Below are 21,376 nucleotides of genomic sequence, written 5' to 3' on the forward strand. Positions count from 1 at the left end.
GCGTACAAAACTCCGTTTCCATTTCAAGAGCCTGCATTGGGGCCCACCTGTTTAAGCCACGTTGCAATTCGTCCTCGCGAGTACTGTTGCTCTCTTACTCTCGCGAGTAGTCATTAATACCTTCCCTTCTTATTTCAATTTTTTTTTTTGTTTCAGAATATTATATAAAATAATTTGCAATTTAAGCCGTTCATGACCGTTGTGGATTTCTCAAATCTTCTTTCTCAACTCCTCCTCTCTGTGTTTCTCCGGGGAAACTCTTAACGGTCATTTCTTGGAAAACAGTCCAGACTGAGGGTGAGAGCAAAGATTCCAGACTCCTTCCGTTCAGATTCTTCTGAAATTGGTTGTGATTGAGGTTTATTTGTTTCGGTAAGTGCATGATTCTTGATTTGGATTCATGTTGGGGTGATCTGCGGTGTAAATTTAGGGTTTCAGGTTGCGATTTGAACGGGAATAATGGTTGCTGCTGTATCGACGGCGTTGAATACTAATACCATGGCTCAGACTCCGAGAGTGCCTCACTCTCAAAACCTTACGAGGCCGCCTCTTTTGCCTTCTGACCCCGACAATGGCGCAGCGGCTCGACGGCCCAAATCCCGGGAAGTTACTTCTCGGTACTTGTCGTCTTCCACTCCCTCTTCTTCTTCTACATCGGTGCTGAGACGATACCCGTCCCCTTCGGTTTCCGGAACGTCTACTTCGACGTCTGTTCTGACTTCGATGCCGTCGTCGTTTAGGCGGTCGGAATCGGTGGAGAGAACTCAGCGAGGGACTCCTCATCCTAATTCGTTGGATCTCAGATTTGGTCATGCTAATGGAAGGGGTGAGATGTCAGCAGCTCAGAAACTGTTGTTCAATTCGACACGGAGCCTATCGGTTTCTTTCCAAGGCGAATCGTTTCCTTTGCAGGTTAGTAGACCAAAGCCTGCGCCGACTCCTGGTATTCGGAAGGGTACGCCGGAGCCGAGAAAAATAGCCACACCAACAAGAGGTGCTGGTGGCGGCGACCAGACTGAGAATATGAAGCCAGTAGATCAGCAGCGGTGGCACAGTGGTCACCGGCAGGCGAATTGTATGAGCAGGAGTTTGGATTGTGTGGATGAACGGAAGAAGGTCGCTGGTGGGTCTGGGAATGTAGTGAGAGCGCTGCAGAGTTCGTTTGTCGATGACAGAACTTCATTTGATGGAAGACTTGGTTCTGACTCTGCAAATATAGAATCGGAGAAGGCGGTAGAGCCTCTTACTGCAGGAACTTCGGCTGATAGTTTAGACGTTTTGTCCGACCCTCTTGCTTCTGATTCTGAGAGTGGTACACTGGAGGGTGGTGCTGGAAAAGCACAGCGTGGCCCTCGAGTCATGGTGGTTCCGGCGAGAGTTTGGCAAGAGACCAACAATCGGTTGCGACGGCAGCCAGAGCCGGGGTATCCAATATCTAAGAACATTGGAGCAAAAACTTCAGTTCCTTCGAAGGTAAACATTCCCAAGAAGCATTCAATGGATAGTCCAGCATCATCTCCTCGCCAGGTTGCTAATAACATGGAGCCGCCGTCATCTCCTCTGTCCCCAAGTAAACTTTTAGCATCCTCCATATCATCACCTTCAAAAGGAAGCCCATCTCGTGTGAGATGCTCAGTGACAAATGGGTTCAGTAATAACTGGAGCAGCACGCCATCGACTTTGAATTTTGCTAATGATATTCGAAGAGGGAAAATGGGGGATACCCGTATGGCTGATGCACATTCATTGAAGACGTTGTATAACAGGCTTTTGCAGTGGCGTTTTGTGAATGCTAGAGCAGAGGCCACCTCTTCGATACAGAGTTTGAATGCAGAGGTATTATTACTTGAAATGGGCATTTTCTTTGCTTTCTTTGGAGAAGAATTGTTGATCCTTTCATTCTGAGTTCTAATTTTTCAATCAACCAATTGGCTGCTTTGTATTATAATCTGTAGAGCTTAGTTTCAATCAAGGAATCATCATGTTTGCTTATATTGTTTAATTGTTCCTTATGTCAGAGAAACCTCCACAGTGCTTGGAATAGTATTTCAAAACTGCGTGAATCTGTTGCAGCTAAAAGACATGAGATGCAATTACTACAGCACAAACTGAAGTTGGCTTCTATCCTCAACTCTCAAGTAAGATAAACGGATGCATTTTCCTCTCTTGACCTCCAAGTTTGCACCTGGAAAATTAGTTAGGCTCATATGTTCTTATTATCAAAGGAGTTTATGAATCTTCATTAGGTTCTTTGTTTGTCAATTTTCTTTGCTTAGACTGTGGTAAGTATTGTGTTTTACGAATGTAGATGACATGTTTGGACGAGTTGGATCTTCTGGATGAAGACTTCTCCAGCTCTCTATCAGATATCACAGAAGCTTTGGAAGCTAGAACTCTTCGCCTGCCAGTTGATGAAGGGGCTAAGGTTGGTGTCTGTGTGTATGGATGTGTACCATCAAGCTTTTTCCTCATTCTTTGTTTATTTATGTATTTATCTTTTGGTCACAGGCGGAAATCCAGGATGTTAAGGATGCAATTTGTTCAGCGGTTGATGTGATGCAAGCAATGGCACCATCCTTAAGCTCATGGCTAACAAAGGTTGCAATCCCACTCTCACCTGTTTTTCATTTCTTTATTCATCATTGTCACTTCTGTTCTTCTGGTAGTTGAATTTTCGGAGAGGAGTCCCACGTCAACTAATTAAGGGGTTAATCATGGATTTATAAGTAAAGAATACTATGAGGCCTTTTACGAAAACTAAAAGCAAAGAGCAAAGCCACGAGAACTTATGCTCAAAGTGGACAATATCATACCATCGTGAAGGGTTGTGATTCCTAACATGGTATTATAGTCATGCCCTTAACTTAGCTATGTCGATAGAATCCTCAAATATCGAACAAAGAAGTTGTGAGTCTTGAAGTTGTAGTCAAAAGTAACTCAAGTGTCGAACAAAGGGTGTACTTTGTTCGATAGGAGGATTGTTGGGAGAGGAGTTGATCATGAGTTTATAAGTAGGGAATACTATCTCAACTGGTATGAGGTCTTTTGTGGAAACCAAAAAATAAAGCCATGAGAGCTTATGGTCAAAAGTGAATAATATCATACCATTCTGGAGGGTCCGTGATTCCTAACAACACAGATGACCGGTGTCTTTTTTAAGTTTTTTTCTGTTTAATCACACCTGTGAATAATGCCTTGAAATGAACACACACACAGCTTAAACATATGACTAAAAAGCATCTCTCATTGATGATGATAGGTCGGAGAGGTGAACTCTGTGGTATCAAAACTTGCAGATGTTAATGCACATGAGCGTGCTTTGCTCGACCAGTGCAACGATTTATTGTCTACAGTAGCATCTATGCAGGTGTCATTTTGTATCCTCTACATCTCTCTTTCTCTCTATCCTGTGTTTTTCTGTCTCTCACATGGAACAAAAAACTTTTCCAGGTAAAAGAGTGCAGCCTGAGAACACAAATATTGCAACTAGAACGCCCGCCCACCAGCTTAACAGAACAGGACACCGCAAGGGTATAGGTAGCTGATTGTTGTGTTGTGTGCATTATTAGACCGAAGATCTTGCTAGAGAATCGAAACCCATTCTTTTTTTACTTGAATTCATGAAACAAGAAGCAATAATAGATTCATTGACAGTGTTTGGTCATGAGTGAATCATCAAACTTGATAAACATTCCTGGATTGAGGAATTGGCCCTCCCCATGTCCTATGTCCTATTATTTATGGATACTGTATCGGATAACAGGTGTAAAATTCAACCTTCGACATGTGGGTAGGGACGCAATATTGACACACCTGTACCGTCCGATACTGTCTTTAAAGAACTCATTTTTCAAAGGAAGTCGCCTGAGACACTCGTTTTGGAACGCTCGCATTCACTGTGACACACACATATGCCACAGGGTAGCCCGCCCTCATTATGACACACACAGTAGCTCGCTTGGATGGGGCCTACAAGTGGTAGAGAGGTAACACCATACCTCCTCTATTGTACATTTCGAGGCATTTTCAAAGTAGTAGGTATAGACATGATTTTGGTGAACAGTGTTGTTGAGTGTTCGATTGACGTCAAATTTGTCGAGCTTTCATATGAACATATGGACAGACTTGACTCTAGAACCACATGCCCAAATTTCCTCCATAACCCCAATTTTCAAGGTTAAGACCTGGTTGCATGCCCACTATGTGTGGTGTGTCCAGAACCACATGTCCAAATTTCCTCTAGAACCCCGACTTTCAATGATAAGGCCCGGTCGCATGCCCACTATGTGTGGTGTGTCCAGAACCACATGTCCAAATTTCCTCTAGAACCCCGACTTTCAATGATAAGGCCCGGTCGCATGCCCACTATGTGTGGTATGTTAGATGATGCATCATCTTCCTCGGTCTCATCATGACACTCATCTAGGCCCTCACGTAGTTAGATGAGCATTACTTGAGGGTTGTCACTTCTCTTATCATAACGTGAGGGTCAGAACCTTGTGACACTCAACCTCCCGTCATTTTTTAAATACGTCATAACACGATCATTAATCTAAATAAATGATAATTTAACAATAATTGCAATAGCTAACATGACCAATTTGTTGGTGGAATTGTCGTTGGAAATTTGGTCGTACCCATTCCTCTTAGGTTTGGTAAACTTCCAAGAATGTCCACTTGAGTTTGTTAACTTTCTCACCCACTTGCTGGGTTGGCCTGTGATGATGACTAATCCCTCTTTCAAGTTGCATTATTCAAATAACTAATAAAAATAAAAATAAAAAACCCATTTTTTTTAATTGAAAAAGAATTAATTGAATTTATCATCACTGATACAGAGTTCCAATCTGAATAAACAAACTGAATTCAACTAATTTTGAATTTCGATTCTAATCCCTATTTTCCCCAATTCACGAAATGGGTCGTCCTAATTCAGCGAGTTCTCCGGTTCCGGTAGCCAAAACAACCGCGGCTTCTTCGTCGGCAGAGGGCTCTCCACCTCCTGGTCGCCGGCGAACAACAGCTTCGGCGACAGAGCCGCTGACGCGGGGATATTCAGGTCGAAATTCCGATGGCTATGGCTGCCGGTATGTGTCGAACCCACTCCTTCAGACGAAGTCATCGTAATCCCACTATAGCTCTGACGATTCCCGAAGGCGGCAGAGCCGCCTTCGTAGTGGCGGCGCTTGTGTCCACCCAAGGCCTGCCCAGTGGGAAACGACTTATGACAAACATTACAGACATGAGCCCTTCCACCAGAGGTAGACGTGGTGGTACTCGACGTGGCACCGGACACCGACGTGGACTGGTCGTCGACAGAAGCCGGTTTCCGGTGGCTAGTTTTGTGGCCACCGAGAGCTTGGTAAGAGGAAAAGACCTTATCGCAAAGGGGACAGTTATAAGCAGACTTGACGGCAGCCACCGGCTTGGGTGGAGAGGGAGAGGCGCCGCCGCGGGCAAGCATGATGAGACAGAGAGCAAGATACTCTTCTTCAGAGGGAGCGCCGTCGAGAGATGGGCGGGGGGAACGCTTGCGCTTGACCCAGGGCTTGAGAGGCTTGTCGAAGGGAGGGGGGGCGGCCATGGTCGGGGAATTGAGAGCTTCGAGCGCCATAGGTGAAGGAAGGGTTCGAATTGGGGAGTTTCAGAGGAATCGAAGAATTGGGAATTTGAGGAGAGAGAGAGGGAGGCGGAGGGATTTATAGAGAGACAGAGAGAAACAGAGGAAGGAAGTTACGGAGGAAGGACGGCAAGGCAAACACGTTTTTGTTCTAGATGGCGGCCGCTGAGGTTCACTCCAATTCAGTCAAACTTTTGACCAACTGGCTGCGCTGACTTTTTCAACTGCCTTCCACATAATCCTTGACTAACTATATCTATCCACCTAAATAATTCTAAATTTTAGTGTACATTTTCTCCGATAACGTTAGAATTTGGTCCCGACGTTTTTAATGTTAAGTTATGGAACCTGATGTTTACGTTTATTACTGTGGATATTTTCCATCCTGGTGTTACTGCGCATATTTCTTCAAGTTTTTTCTTTTATTCTGTATATTTTTCATCTCGATGGATGTGGTGTTATGGCTAAAGCTTTGTCAGCTTCTCGTAGATTGAACTCTCTTCTCTTTAGTTTAGGCTCCGAGTTGTTTTTGGGTGGGGATGGTCGGAATGAGCTTCTAACTAGTGGCAATGAAGTTCTTGGTAATTAAGAAGGGGAAGGAAGATCTCCGCTCTATTTAGTGTGGTGCTGGAATTGGAAGTCAAAAGTTTTGACAGTGACAAAAATGGGTCGTTTTAATGCTGAGCATTTGGCATGTGCAAATAGAATAAAATATAGAATAAAATTAGAGGCGGCGTCGGCATTTGGGATGAAAAATTCGTTACATTATTGTGAGGTGAGCTACCATAAGCCCAACCAAACCAAACCAAACCAAACCAAACCAAACTAAACCAAACCAAACCATAAATTTGAAAGAGTTATATATGGGTTAATTGTTTCAATTAAAATTTTAAATTAATAATTATATATAACGAACTAATTTAGATACGGGTTTAAAATTTATACTTATTTTCACTTAATTTTATAAAAATCAACTCGATTTAAAACATTTTTTCTCTAAGATTTTATCGAAGTAGTAAAAAAAATCTCATTTACAAATAAAGAAAAATAGAGGAAGTGAGATGCTCGAAAATGGAGGAATTTACGCCGAAGATCGAACCCAAGAAACCCATCCTCATAGGAGTGGTTTTGTTTCGTTGATTTAGGGGACATCAGCGCAAGTTTAAGCTCGTTTCTGTGAGAGAAAGATTCGTAGAGGATTATATTTGGGAGAGGTTGGACCAATTTGGACGAATGAGCTGCCGAGGACTAAGTGGAAAATGATTCAGGTTCTACTTTTGAATATAAAGTATAAGTTATTAAAATAAAACGAACCAACTATGGTGCCTGTGTAGGTCCATTCTGATAAATCAAGTGTCACTAGAGGTGAGTTGACGACTTTTTAATGGTCCTATATCTAGCAAAACACAGTAATTAAAAAAAAAAAAAAACGCTCTTGATCACAAAAAATGGTGCTTATGTGGGTCATTCTTGTAAATCCAGACGCCACTGGAGGCTGACCCTCTAGTGGAGCTAGACCTTCCGAACATAGTAACTCATGAAAAGCATTCTAACTAATACATAGGGGGAGAACCCATAGCTAAATCAACTATGGTGCTTACACGGGTCAATTCCATGAGACATGATATCTGTAATAGCCTGAACCCACTTGCAAACAAATATAGTCTCCTTTGAGATTTTCCTTTTGAACTTTCCTCAAAATTTTTAAAACGAGTCTATTAAGGTGAAGTTTGCACATCCTTGTAAATAATGTTTCGTTTCTCTCTCCAACTGACGTGAGATTTCACAACCCATCTCGTTCGAGGCTCAACATGCTGTCTGACACTCGTTTTCTATCCCATCAAAACACTACTCTAAAAAAAATGGTTATTGAGAATAAATTCAAAAAATATAAATTATCTAAAAAATTGTACTCACATTCTCCACGTGGCCTTCTCGAATGTCTCCAAATTTACTGGACCAAATTGCCCTCAATACTATTAAATATTTAAATTTTAATGAAAAAAAGAAAAATCCACGCTAAACGAGTCAAGATTCAATTTATTTCTCCTTCATTTTGGTTTCTAGTTCCGATCACAGCCGGCGATGGAAGCAGCCTCGAATCTCAGTTCCTCACTTCCCCTTTCGCCGTCGCACCACAGGACCACCGCCGTCTTAACTCGTCTTCAGCGGATCGCTTCTTTATCCACAGCCGCCGCCGGAGCCCTCCCGTCGTGTCGTACACATTTGACTCGCCTTCATCAGCGTCGATCCGCGATTTTGCCTCTACGTTGCAATGGTAATTCGAATTTCCGATCTGTTGTGTAAGGTCAATATTCGCCGACGCAGGTCAAAATTGAACTCCTTGCGGTAAGGAACTTTTTGAACGATGGGCAATTTGGTCATATGGGTTCTCCGCTTGTTGCTTCAACTTTTTTGTATAAGAAATAATAAATTAAACCTATGGATTCCGTATTGGCCGCTGCCATTCTCTCTTTCTCTCTGGTCTTACCTCCCTTGAACTGGGTTTTGATCGAGTGTCCGGCGGCTGTTTGGCAGTGAGGGAGACGGTGGCAGATCAAGAAATGGCGTCTATTGATGTAGAAGACCCACGCATAGCCAAAATCGCCAAGGCCATTCGAGTTATCCCTGATTTTCCCAAACCAGGTACCAATCTCGTTCTTGGCTGATGGGTATTTTGTTGGTAAAGGCTAAATTTCTTTGGGCTGAACATTATCTTCCTTGTTTTGGTAGGGATTTTGTTTCAGGACATTACGACGTTGCTTCTTGATACCAAGGCCTTCAGGGACACTATTGATTTGTTCGTGGAGAGGTACAGAGGGAAAGATATCACTGTGGTTGCTGGTAAATTCTAGTTTCAAAAGGGTGTCATTTAGATCAGGAAGTAATTTTGTAGTTTAACTTGAAGTGAACCAATTGATCTTGTTTGTTCTGTAGGGATTGAGGCGAGGGGTTTCATTTTTGGACCTCCCATAGCTCTGGCTATTGGTGCAAAATTTGTTCCCATGAGAAAACCCAAGAAGTTGCCTGGTACAATTTTGTGCTTGACTCGCGTTTGTTTGTGGCCTTGTGAATCTATCTAGAAACTTTTTAATTTTTAACTAGATTCTAGCATAATGTTTCTGGATAGGATTGGCTTTGGGCCTTTCATGGGTAGCTTAGGTGGTGGGCGAAGAAGGCCCCCTTCTAGGGCCTCAAGTCATTAGTGAGATATTACTTTGAAAGAGCTAGAATTCTAACCTTGTGTCAGGACCTACGGGTGAAGAAGGCTCCCCTCTGGGGGCTGAGCCATCAATGAGATACCACTCTGAAAGAGCTAGAATTCTAACCTTGTGTCAGGTCCTACGGGCGAAGAAGGCCCCCATCCGGGGGGTCTGAGCCATCAACAAGATTCTACTCTGAAAGAGCTAGAATTGTAACCTACCTATGGGCGAAGAAGGCCCCCATCCAGGGGCCCGAGTCATCAGTGAGATACCACTCTAAAATAGCTAGAATTCTAACCTTGTGTCAAGACCTACGGGTGAAGAAGGTCCCCTTCTGAGGGGGTCCGAGCCATCAGTAAGATACCACTCTGAAAGAGCTAGAATTCTAACCTTGTGTCAGATCCTACGGGCGAAGAAGGCCCCGGGAGCCATCAGTGAGATACCACTCTGGAAGAGCTAGAATTCTAGCATTGTGTCGGGACCTACTGGTCAAAGGATAGTCTCAAGTAGACAGTTTCTATGGGGCGTAGGCCTCCGGTTAAGAATGAGAAATAGAATTGGGATCGAAGGTGTTATAAATATAGGTGGGATCTAAAGTCCCAGTATTCTTAACACCTCCTTCCTCCTAAAAGGTAATGGAGGTGTGCAAAAGTTTCCTCGGGGCTAGACGAATATTGGCCCTTTGAGTGCCAAAAACTCTTCATGCATATGCTATTAGGTTTAATGTTTGCTATCTTTAACCCGATGGTAAAGAAGCAAGCAATCTGCATGCCTTAGACGTATTCTAGTTTCTAATGCAAGAAACTTGGAGCCTTTAATCGATGTTCCAAGTTACTTTGGTACAATGATACTCAAGAAACTGGATAGTGGCTATTGTGTTGGATTGTCATAGTTAATTCATCTTTGAATAAACATGTAAATAATGATTCTGTTTCTGAAATGCATGTTTACAGGTGAAGTCATTTCAGAAGAGTACTCTTTAGAGTATGGAACAGATAAAATTGAGATGCATGTAGGAGCTGTTGAAGCTGGAGAACGCGCTCTTGTGATAGATGATCTCATTGCAACTGGGGGAACCTTGTGTGCAGCAATAAGACTACTTGGTAGGTTATTTTTAAAGCCAACTTGTTATATTACTTTTTAGCTGATAATGCACAGGCCAGCTAAATAAACCAGCGATGCATTGCGTTTTTACTCTTATTTACTCGATGTCATTATCATGGCTGTAATTTTCAAACTTGCTCAGTTCTAGGCCTCAGGTTACTCATTGAATATGGTTAACTGTTATTGTGATTGTGCTTTGGTTTCTATGAAATTTGCTCAGTTTCATTATTAAGTTGCTGAGAATCTGCTGAGAAATGATAATTCTTTTCCGACTCATGGCTGCACTATAGATGGATCCCACGTTGGTTGGGGAGGAGAACAAAGCATTCTTTATAAGGGTGTGGAAACTTCCCAAGCAATCGCATTTTAAAAACCTTTAGGAGAAGCCCGAAAGGGGAAGCCCAAAAAGAACAATATCGGCTAGCAGTGGACTTCGGTCATTACAAATGGTATCAGAGCCAGACACTGGGCAGTGTGCCAGCAAGGATGCTGGTCCCAAAGGGGAGTGAATTGTGAGATCCCACGTTGATTGGAGAGAGGAAGGAGTGCTAACGAGGACGTTGAGCCCCGAAGGTGGGTGGATTGTGAGACCCCACATTGGTTGGGGAGGAAAACGAAACATTTTTTATGAGGGTGTGGAAACCTCTTCCTCGCAGATGCATTTTAAAAACTTTGAGGTAAAGCCTAAAGAGGACAATATTTGCTAGCGGCGGTGAGCTTAGGCTGGGCTTGGGCCGTTACACTTACTATTTTAAACTTTTCTTTAAGAGCGTAAAGTTATCTTGTTCATGATCTCTTGGTTATATTAATCGGTTGTTATCTATTTATGACAGAGCGAGTTGGCGTGGATGTGGTCGAGTGTGCTTGTGTGATTGAGCTGCACGGACTAAAGGTAAGCCTTTGCAAAAATCTGAGAACAGACCAAAACCTTTTAAGTAGACCTACTAATTACAGAACTTCCCATGGATTCTGTCTAGTTGCATGTTTATGACATGATGAGTATTCTCATTTTCTTTAGTCTCGAAATCGACTCTAGCCATTTCTTCGTCTTGAATTTTATCAGGGTCGTGAAAGATTGGGAGACAAACCTCTGTTTGTTCTAGTTAACGCAGCAGCATGATCGCAGAGCCTTCTTCTGTAACACGACGTGTTCGGTAATGACAATATTATCACGCACCGCTGCTAGAAGTTGAAGTTTTAAAGTAATGCATAATTTTGAAGCCGAGAGTGTTGCTAGAAATAAAAGGGATGGTATTAATTTTGAGTATCTGCAGAAACTTCTTTATTTTGAAGTTAAGTAGTTTATATGTCTCTCTTTCTCTGAATATACCTTATTTGAATGAGTTTATAATGATTACTCTTTTCCTAAGCCAATGTGGAACCGTGTATGTACTCCTAGCAATCTTCCCCTTGAAGGTAGTACCTTTTTAGGCTTCTTTGTCGACTTGATCCGACCAATATCTTGTACGATTGCAAATCACATTGTGGGATATTCCCTAATGGTGACGATGACGATCACCTATCGCATCATCTACCTCCTCCCCTCGAACGAAGATCTACTCCTCTATCGGGGAGTTATTGATGGGTTATTACTTGCTTGTCACCCAAATCACTTTTTGTTTGATGAGGGACCATCTCAATGTTTTAGGAATATAAAGCGGCAACAGTCCAAGCCTAACACTAACAGATATTATTTGTTTTGGCCTGTTATGTATCGCTATTAGTTTCACGATTTCAAAATGCAAAGAGGACATTAGACATAACAGTTACGTATTTGCTAGCTCATTGTGGTTACATATCGTTACTGGCTCAAAAAGAACAATATTACTAACTCTCTTTTTATTTAGAACTTAAAGATATCTTTGATACACAATTTGGTTTATACTATGTTGTAATGCTAATTGACATGTCCAGTTTGGACATAAACTTCGTACTAATGGAAATGATTGTCTTTACTTCTATACTCATGATCATATGATTCTTTTGGGAATTGTAATGGTCTAATTCTACCGCTAGCAAATATTGTCCTATTTGGGCTTTTTCTTTTGAACTTTCTCTCAAGGTTTTTAAAACGCGTCTATTAAGGAAAGGTTTTCATACCCTCGAAAAGGATGTTTCATTCTTCTCTCTAACTAACGTGGGATCTCACAATCAACCCCCCTTTGGGACCTAGTGTCCTCGTCGGTACTTGTTCCCTTATCCAATCAATGTGGGACCCTCCTCCCAATCCACCCCCTTCAGGGCCCAGCGTCCTTGCTGGCACATCGCCCTATCTCTGATACCATTTGTAATGGCCCAAGTCTACCGCTAACGGACATTGTCTCTTTGGACTTTCCCTCAAGGTTTTTAAAACGCGTGTGCTAGAAATAGGTTTCCACACCCTTTAAAAGGGTATTTCGTTCCCCTCTCCAACGAGGACGTGGGATCTCACATGAGCTCTCTTTCCTTTTCTTTTAGGTGTAGTAGATTATACAAACATTCTCCGGTTGGTACCATTGGTGTGCTTCATCTAGAAGACTCGAGCCGTACTAGAATTTAGGAAAAAAAAAAAAAATTAACACAACCAAAAAAAGAGAAGTCATTAATTAATATAAAGGAATAATTTAGGTAAGAATTAACAATTGATACATTTATTAAATTAGAATTATCTTGATACAAGTTTCTTCCCTATCCATATAATTTGTTTTTAATAATCGGACGACTTGACATTAATATAAATAAATTATCCTTTTTTTGAAAAAAAAAACACGTAATAATTAATGATATTAGTTTTCTATATATATAAACAATTTAATATACATTAGAATAGTCCATTCCCTGATAATTTAGAAACATAAGATAATTAAAACGCTAATTAATGCACCTCCAGCCGTTAATTAACAAATATGTGCTCAATATTTAAACCTTGCATGAATAATGCTGTTTATAGATTAATTCATTACGTGTCACTTCAGGCTTAAATAAACATATTTTTTTTCAATGTCGGAAAATTACAAGAATGTGTATTTTCTATTTTTTTTATTTAAAAAATATTCATATAATTAGCGATTCACGTCATTTATTATTATCTTAAAAAAAAGATTCAAAACCTCTCACTTCTTAAATAATGCAGTTTAAAATAATTAAAAGTTTTAATCGTAAAATTGTTTAATTTATATATCTCTAATATGTTTTGTTTCTGTCTGTTATCATTCATTCAATTATTAATTTATTAATAAAAAAACTAATTAATATTTTTTGGGGTGTTTTTTCTTAAATTTAAAAATTATGTTATAAAATTGTCATATAGATTAATTTTATTTTTTTATTTTTTATTGTTTAAATTCTTTTATCAACAAATAATAATTTACCATAAGGTAGTTCACTCCAATTTTAAATCAATATTTAAAAATAAAATGTATACCTTAAAAAGTTTTTTAATGTATATATCGGAATTCCTAATCCAATCGTCGCAAAAATAAATAGAAAATTTTTGTAGAGACAGAAGATGAAATAGGTGGTAGGAACGGAATTGGGGAAAGTTTTCTCATCCCGTCCTGTCCAATAAACATCCCTAATTATAGCGACCGACTAAAAAATTCAATAGTTCAAGGTAGCGGGCTCCAAGGAGCTCATGAACCAATAAGAACAACACCGTTAAGGCTAAATGATGAAAAATTTAAAGTTTAACGAGCTAGAACTGTAAGTTGAGCTTAAGCAAGTTAGTAAAATCTCCTTGTTAATTTTTAAAAAAATTTATAAAAAAAAAACTTATAACTCAGGTATATTTTAGGTATAAGTAAAAAGAAATATAAATTTTTTGCGATTGGAGCGTAATAGAGTTGAGAGCCTATATAGTTCGTTTAGATCATAATGATCCGTAATTGTTATTTTTTAATTTCTCTGTAAACTTTCATTTTACAACTAATTTATTTTTCATTTATTTTCTAAGTAATGACTCCTTATCTAACTAGAGAGTCCGAACTGTTATAGCTATCATATTGTTCGTCTATATTTTCTTTTTAAAATTTCGAGACACAATCTTAATCTCCAAAGTAAGCACCGTGTATAATATTATCCCTTCTAAAATTTTAAATTATGGATATATTTTCATGAGTAGAATATGAGGCCCTCTAACGCCATGTGGATCAACCGTACAAGAAATCATAGGAAGGCTACAAGGAAAGAGTAGCATTATAAGTGATTCGTCTCGTTAAAGAGTAATGCAACAATATCTTAGCTCAACTCAACGTCACAATAATCTAAACACCGACTTACGCATCGAAACATGTCACGATGGAGCTGACGTAGATTTAAGATTGGATTTGATAAATAAAAGACACTATTTTCTAATAATAATTTATAAAATATAGAGTAATATAAAAATAGGAAATGGACAAAAAGAGAAATTACACGTGGAACTGTTGAAGAATGCGAATCCGAGTTGGCCAAAAAAATTGAACACAATGCGAGAGTCTTGGAGAACCAATTTCCCTTTCTCATTCCCACGTGGAGAATCAACCAAGACGAAGACCACACACACGTGGAAGACCCCTACACGCCATGTCCACGTACGCACATTAAACAAATCCAAACGAAATACTTCAAAAATACGGTTTCCGTTTTAAGCACGTACGTAGAGTGTTATGGACTCTTTTTCTTTAAATTCAAGTCTCCGTATTGTCTCCGAAGAAAATATTGAAATATTAAAAAGAGAAAATAGCTTTTGAAACTACCCTAAAACGCGAATAATAAGCCACTGGTTGGTGCCCTGACGTGATCAGGATCGAAACTATTTTCGAGCGTTGGCTATCAATCATACATGTTAAAGTCATCGAGTTCGAACTTTACTCACAACAATGTCGAAAAAATATCGACCGTGACTCAATTTTTTTCACGCTCGGACCCAATTAATTTATATATATAATAATTTTAAAATGGGGGGGGGGGGGAATTAATATTGTGGAGGCGTGGGTTTGGTTTGAAAGGTCGTGCAATGGGCGGCGCAATTCCCGAAGATAAAAGAAAACGAGTGGTCCGGCGAATGCGCCGGAATCCGCGGCGGAGAAGAATGACGACACTTTTGAATTAACGGACCCCTCCCTCCTTCCATCATGGGGTCCGTTTACAATATTGTGATATTTCGAGGGCCTAAATGAAAAATAAAGACTCCATTATTTTATTTATTTTTTTATCTAATAAAATCTTGTCGGCAAGCTGATTTTCACGCATAATTTTAATTAGTTGAATTTTTTAAAAATTTAAAATAATTATAATAATGTATAGGGCAGTACTGTCATTTGACTTGCTTCTAACCATTATTATATGCCAACGTGTTTGACTTATGGATTAAGCTTTAATAATAATCCAATTTTAAAAGTCAAACTTATATTTATTTATTCTAAACAAATTTAGATAATTAACTTATATATTATATTCTGTAATTTTACTTCGGTTTATGCTAACATGGTAAATGGCTTTATTGTTGACTTGGTTGGATGACTTGATTGTTGTATGAACGACGTACCCGATGGCCTCTGCACATGTCATGATTTTATGATTGTTTGATGTATGTGATGTTTATGTTTATGTTTATGTTTATGTTATGATGTCAGATATGATAGGAACCAGTTATGCTATGTTATAAAATATGTCATGAATGGTTATTTTATGGGATTATGTTATGTTATCGATGTTGTATGATGCATGAACCTCTATATACCATGTAAGCTATGTAATAAATTCACTCGTAGCTTATGAGACATTAGAAAGCATAAAGCCATATACGTTAAGTACGAAAGATATGACAAGTATTTTGTTTTAATGGTAGCTGTTAAGTATTTATCAATGAATTGATACTATGTGACTTCATGCATATTGTATCCATTATGATGAGTATAGACGCGTACATATCTATGTTTTGTCATGATATTATACAGACTCCTTTTTCTCTGTAGTTCTGATATCATGAGTGTGCACTAGCTAAAGGGCATGGCCAGGGGTATGTATACGCTCGCCTGTCTAGTGAGTCTACGTGCGCATGCATGAGCCGTGTGTAAAGAAATACTACACATTTAAATTTTACCAAGATTGAAAAATAGAGTTCAAGGCCATGAAATGTTTTCATGACTTTGAACTTGTTACTTTCGTTTTCCCTAACTGCATTGTGGTTTTACGAACGTTTAAGTTCATAATATCATTTATGTAATGTTTTAAATGAATTTTTCACTTAGTTATATCACGCATGCAGTGACATCTTTATTTTATTAAGAAAAATAATATAAGAATTACCTTGTTTAAGATTCAAATCGCTTCACAAACATAATAGATCATATCACACTTGAATGATTTTAAACATGCAACATACGCCGTATAGAAACTTAACTCGTAGCTATATATATATATATATATATATATTATTTAAAAAAATAATTAGGATGAAAAAAAAAAACATGAAAATGAAAGCCGACAAAGAGCGATTTTGACGGTACATTTTTGTCAGAATATAAAAGAATGTCAGAGTCCAACCCCCACGATGTGGGTGACCCTTACATTCCCCTTTTTTGTTTGTTTTATTTAATTATTAATTATTAATTCCTTTTCCCTTTTTTTTTTTTAAATATTGTTTTATCCAAACAAAGAATTAATCTGTATTTATTGTTATAACAAAATTCAAAGACACCCCACGTTCTTACATTTTTAGATTATAAAACATAAGTCCAACCCTTCTCCCAAACCATCCTCTTTTAAATTTTTTTTTTTAATCTCTTATCTTAAACCGTCTTAATTAGGTGAACTCTTATTAAGTCAGATCATTCAAATATCGACTCGTTCAACATTTTCTCGTTTTTTTTTTCTCTAATTTTCCTTCTCATTTATTCACTTTTGAAAATAATCTCGAGTATTTTTTTTATTTTTAAAGAAATATTGGCATGAATTAATAATATTTATGAATATGACGGCTAAGTTTATAATTTTATTATTATGAGAAAATTACAACATAATTATTATATTTTTGCTCCCTATTTAGAAAACAATGTTTTAAAATTATATTTTGTATTAAAATGCAAACAAAATACATGACGAAAGAAATAGCAATAAAATGGTCAAAAGGAACAAAAAATAATAAAGAGGGCTTCTTTGTTCTTATTCCTCCTCAAATATTCTTTTCTTAAATTTCTCAAAATTTTTAATTTTTGTTTTCATCATATTTACATTTTAAAATTCTATTTTAATCGATTGAATTTGGAAGAATATATTGTAATATTGTTTTATATTTTTAATAAAAAATTATAGTGAATATAAAATTTATCCATTAAAAAATTACAAATTTCTCCGGCCTCGACAAAGTCCATTTTATTACCTTTTCTCTAGAAATAATGTTTACTTCAAAAATTGCTATTAAAAAAAAATAACAGCAGAAATCCAAACATTTATCTATCCTACGTGTTTTAAAGTCATGAAGGGAAGTTTGAAAGGGAGGATGGATCTGGGTGTGGAAACTTTTTTCTATCAGACGTGTTTTAAAGCCTTGAGGGAAGCTCGAAAGGGAGGATGGATCTGGGTATGGAAACCTTTCTCTAAAGATATAGAAGAAGGGAGTCAGTGGGTCAATATCCGACATAAAAAGGGTCAAACCATAACAGACGAGAAGCTAGCCGATCTCATAATTAAAATTGATGGCGTGCATGATGACAAAGAAAGCTACTCCGTCTCCTTACTGGTTCGACCCTTGGTCCCGAGTTGGGGTCTCCTAATTTCATTTGGATGCCATCATTGTGGACTCTTGATAATAAAATACAACAAAACAATCACTAATCAATGATTAATAAATCACTAATCAATGATTAATAAAATTCTGGTATCCCATTGCCATCACAGCATTGAGTATAAATATCCCATTTTCTTTCAATCATCCCCAAAAGAAAACAAAACAGAAACAAAGATCTTAGCTTTGATTTCTCTTCATAAAAATGGAAGCTTTGGGAGCTTTTACTGATGGGGAATGGGATTCTTTCACTGCCATCTTCTCATCCCTTCAAGAACTCGATCAATCCCTAATCCCCACCGAGCTTCCGTTGCCCAACAATGGCGCCTCTGAGCTTCCTAATAATACCTGGTTCTATTCCTTAGACGCTTTTGATCCCAATTTCCAGAGCTCTGTTCAACAGGACATGAGCTGTAGTAGCTGCACCCCTGTTTGGATGGACGAAGTACAAAACTGTCTCGCCGCCACCGCTGAAGCTTGCGACCATGGCAGCCAGCCGCCGCAGCTTGTCGATGGAAATGAACCGATTGCGATGAAAAGAAAAGACAAAAACAGAGAGCTTTCTTATAATCAGAAGAAGAAAACTCGAATCTCCGGCGATGTAAGCCTTCTTTTTACAAAAAAAATTCGTGGGTTTCAATTTTATTCAACATTTTTACAAAAAAAAATTTGAATTTAGGGGCAAAAGAAGAAAACCCAGAAGAAAACAGAGGAAATAGTTGAGGATGCAGGGGTATCAGAAGGACAGAGCTCGAGTTCAGAAGAGGAGGGTCACGGCGGCTCAGCCACCACCTCCGACGGCGGCATGAACGGAAAGGGCAGAGCCAGCAGAGGGTCGGCCACGGATCCACAAAGCCTGTACGCCAGAGTACGCATTTTCTTGTCAATTCTCCTCTGTAAACTCTGTTTTTTTTGCATGAACTCCTGAAATGAAGATTCATTTTTTTTGTTGCAGAAACGAAGAGAGAGAATCAATGAGCGTTTAAAAATGTTACAGAAACTCGTTCCCAATGGAACCAAGGTGAGGCATCAAATGGGTTTGTTCAGATCTATGAAACAGAGTGAATTGCTGACAGTGTTTTGATTGGGCAGGTTGATATCAGCACCATGCTTGAAGAAGCTGTTCATTATGTCAAGTTCTTGCAGCTCCAAATCAAGGTAAATTCATTAATTCAAAAACCTTGACGGAAATCTGGAAAGGATAATATGGGAAAATAATAATATCGGCTAGCGGTGAGCTATTTACCATAAAACGCTATTGTTTTGTGCAGTTATTGAGCTCAGATGATCTATGGATGTTTGCTCCTTTGGCTTACAATGGAATGGACCTTGGTCTTCACCAGAGCCTCTCTCCGTTTCTCTCAAATTGAGACATTTTTTTTATTTCCATTTTTACCCTTGTAATGTTTAATTAACTCCGCTTAATTAAGATTAATACAAATATTTTAATCTGAAGTTTAATAAAATTATGATTACGAGGAGAATCCTCGCAAAATCATTACCTGTTCTGTCTGCTTTTCACCAACTGAACGCAACTCATACAGAATCTGAACTTATTCGATCACACATATTGCTAGTGCCTACATGTTCAGTCGTTTGCAACTCTAGTTGACTTGTCTCTACACTAGGTCTAGTCATTTAGTTTGACCTTGCCTCTACTCTACCCCAAGGGCTCTCATGTGTCACATCACATCTTCAATTATCATCTTGGTTCCCAACAACACAACCATGCATTGTGATGTCATCCCATGTGTTGGGATAGCTCAATCATATTGGCTTGCTTGTACATGTCTATCATAATCGACCCATGTGTCACTCATGTTATCAGAACATCCCGATCTCCATCCATTTGAGTTCTCATTGGGGCATGAGCTCTCCTATGTCCATGCTAAGTCATTTACAGTTCTCGCACCGGATAGCGGGTGCATATACAAACCTCTCACACATGCGTTGTGGTGCAATGTCGATGTACCCATGCCGTCAGACATTGTCCTTGAAAGACTCATTTCTAAGGAAGAAACTCAAGATGTTCATCTTACAACACTTGCCCACACTGTGACACACGTATGTGCCACATATAGCTCACTTAGGCCACAAGGCTCATGGGTAGTAGAGAGCTAACACCATGTCTCTCCATATCGTACATTTTGAGACCTTTTCTAATCTTCTTAGAGTAGACATGATTTTGGCGATTGGTCATAAGGCACCGTGGAGCATTCGTCTAGTATTCGATTAACTCCAAATTTGGTGAGCTTTCATTTTAACTCCAAAATCGCATGCCAAAACTCATCAAAACTCTAACTTCTGAGGTTACGGCACAAAGTCCTATCAATCCCTCTTTGAGCTTGTCTTCAATACTCATATTATCTCATTCTCTCTAATTTTATGTATGACTCGACTTGACTTTAATGCACATTCTTCTTAGTGTATTGGACGGTGCATCGTCCTCTTTGGTCGCATCATGACCCATGTCTGTCTCAGCCTTCACATGATCAGATGGGCACCACTTGAGGGTCGCCATCTTATCGATCCACGTGTGGAGATCACAACTACTGTCTTCATAGTATGATTGTGACACTCAAAACTCACACTCATCAGACTCCTCGACCCTCACACGCATGTCTAAAGGCCTTGTTGATGGATGGATGGATGGATGCATGCCCTTTGTGGTACCATCCTACTCTAAACCCCATATACAAATCAAACATTAAAATGATTTAACCCTCCTCTGTTTATCCTCCCTTTATTTCTCTCCTCTGTTTCTCCTCTGTTTTTCCCTTTCTTTAATTTCTATCTTTCAGGTTTCTTAATGGCGGCGATTACCATGGTGGGTTCGAACCGATCGAGGTTGAGAAGGTCGTCGCTGCAATGAAGGCCAATTACCAATCCTGGGTCAACGGATGTCGGCGCTGATGTTCCAGCGGCGGTTAAGGAATTCAGCCGGACTCTGTTCAACATGAGGCCCGACATTTCCCTGTTCGTGTCGAAGGTGATCTTCAGCAGCGATCTCCGGGGAGTTCTCGGGCTGGTGAAAGTCCCTTGTTGCATTATGCAAACCGCTCAAGACGCGTCGGTTCCGGCATCGATGGCTATCTACCTGAGAGACCATCTCGGCGGCCAAAACATCGTGGAGATGCTGCACACCGAAAGCCACCTACCCCATCTCAGTTCTCCTCAGCTACTGGTCCGCAAGCTCCGCCGTGCCCTTTCCCGGTGACTCCGACGTGGCCCCATCGCCATTACACGATTTACCAAATTGAAGAATTTAGTTTTGATTTTGGGAGGGAGGGAAGAAATCAAGGGTGGAGAATGAGACACGTGGGGAGTGAATATGTGGAAGTTAGTTAGGCTACGATTTTCCACGTAAAAGGACAAGAATTCCCCACGTGAACAACACGTGATGCGTGTCCTATTTCTTTTTTTCTTCCATTTTTTGTTTCCCCCACCTTTTTTTTTCCTTCTTTTTCCCTCTTTTTATTTTTATTTTTATTTTTGTTCTTTATTATTTTGGTTAATTTTGGATATTTTTGTTTGGTCAAAAATAAGATTAAAAAAAAAATAGAAATAGAATATTGAATTATATGATATCATAAGACTGCTGAGAAATTTCTTTGCATTAGTTAAATGAGGTCGATAATAGGGATTATATTTCTCTTCTGCAAATCAATCTCATTTCTTCGCATTGGTTCGGTGGATGTGAGC

At 39.2% G+C, this 21,376-nt stretch overlaps 4 protein-coding genes and 1 pseudogene across 5 annotated transcripts; 4 read left to right on the forward strand and 1 right to left on the reverse strand.

Annotated features, from left to right (window-relative positions):
• Window positions 1–194: 194 nt before the first annotated feature.
• Window positions 195–4,466, forward strand: LOC111453992 (QWRF motif-containing protein 2-like). Of its 2 annotated transcripts, XM_023095250.1 has the most exons (7): window positions 195–372; window positions 439–1,836; window positions 2,019–2,138; window positions 2,309–2,425; window positions 2,509–2,598; window positions 3,260–3,367; window positions 3,451–3,633. In XM_023095250.1, the coding sequence occupies exons 2-7, from the start codon at window positions 460–462 to the stop codon at window positions 3,535–3,537; spliced, it is 1,899 nt and encodes a 632-aa protein (XP_022951018.1). In that variant the 5' UTR covers window positions 195–372; window positions 439–459; the 3' UTR covers window positions 3,538–3,633. The 2 variants fall into 2 exon arrangements, with proteins under 2 accessions (XP_022951018.1, XP_022951017.1); XM_023095249.1 differs by having other exon boundaries at window positions 195–1,836; window positions 3,451–4,466.
• A 307-nt stretch (window positions 4,467–4,773) lies between these two features.
• Window positions 4,774–5,681, reverse strand: LOC111454000 (zinc finger protein ZAT10-like). Its single transcript, XM_023095259.1, has one exon. The coding sequence runs from the start codon at window positions 5,612–5,614 to the stop codon at window positions 4,928–4,930; it is 687 nt and encodes a 228-aa protein (XP_022951027.1). The 5' UTR covers window positions 5,615–5,681; the 3' UTR covers window positions 4,774–4,927.
• A 1,969-nt stretch (window positions 5,682–7,650) lies between these two features.
• Window positions 7,651–11,319, forward strand: LOC111453998 (adenine phosphoribosyltransferase 1-like). Its single transcript, XM_023095256.1, has 7 exons — window positions 7,651–7,898; window positions 8,159–8,266; window positions 8,354–8,464; window positions 8,558–8,650; window positions 9,777–9,926; window positions 10,761–10,819; window positions 10,991–11,319. Exons 1-7 carry the CDS (start codon window positions 7,706–7,708, stop codon window positions 11,045–11,047), a joined length of 771 nt encoding a protein of 256 aa, XP_022951024.1. The 5' UTR covers window positions 7,651–7,705; the 3' UTR covers window positions 11,048–11,319.
• Window positions 11,320–17,846: 6,527 nt separating this feature from the next.
• On the forward strand, window positions 17,847–19,155 carry LOC111453996 (transcription factor bHLH54-like). The gene is made up of 5 exons (XM_023095255.1): window positions 17,847–18,275; window positions 18,354–18,542; window positions 18,630–18,695; window positions 18,767–18,832; window positions 18,946–19,155. The coding sequence occupies exons 1-5, from the start codon at window positions 17,880–17,882 to the stop codon at window positions 19,042–19,044; spliced, it is 816 nt and encodes a 271-aa protein (XP_022951023.1). The 5' UTR covers window positions 17,847–17,879; the 3' UTR covers window positions 19,045–19,155.
• Window positions 19,156–20,461: 1,306 nt separating this feature from the next.
• On the forward strand, window positions 20,462–21,112 carry LOC111454631 (annotated as a pseudogene).
• Window positions 21,113–21,376: the final 264 nt, after the last annotated feature.

This window comes from Cucurbita moschata, unplaced genomic scaffold (genome assembly GCF_002738365.1).
Source record: "Cucurbita moschata cultivar Rifu unplaced genomic scaffold, Cmos_1.0 Cmo_Scf00016, whole genome shotgun sequence".
Taxonomy (NCBI): domain Eukaryota; kingdom Viridiplantae; phylum Streptophyta; class Magnoliopsida; order Cucurbitales; family Cucurbitaceae; genus Cucurbita; species Cucurbita moschata.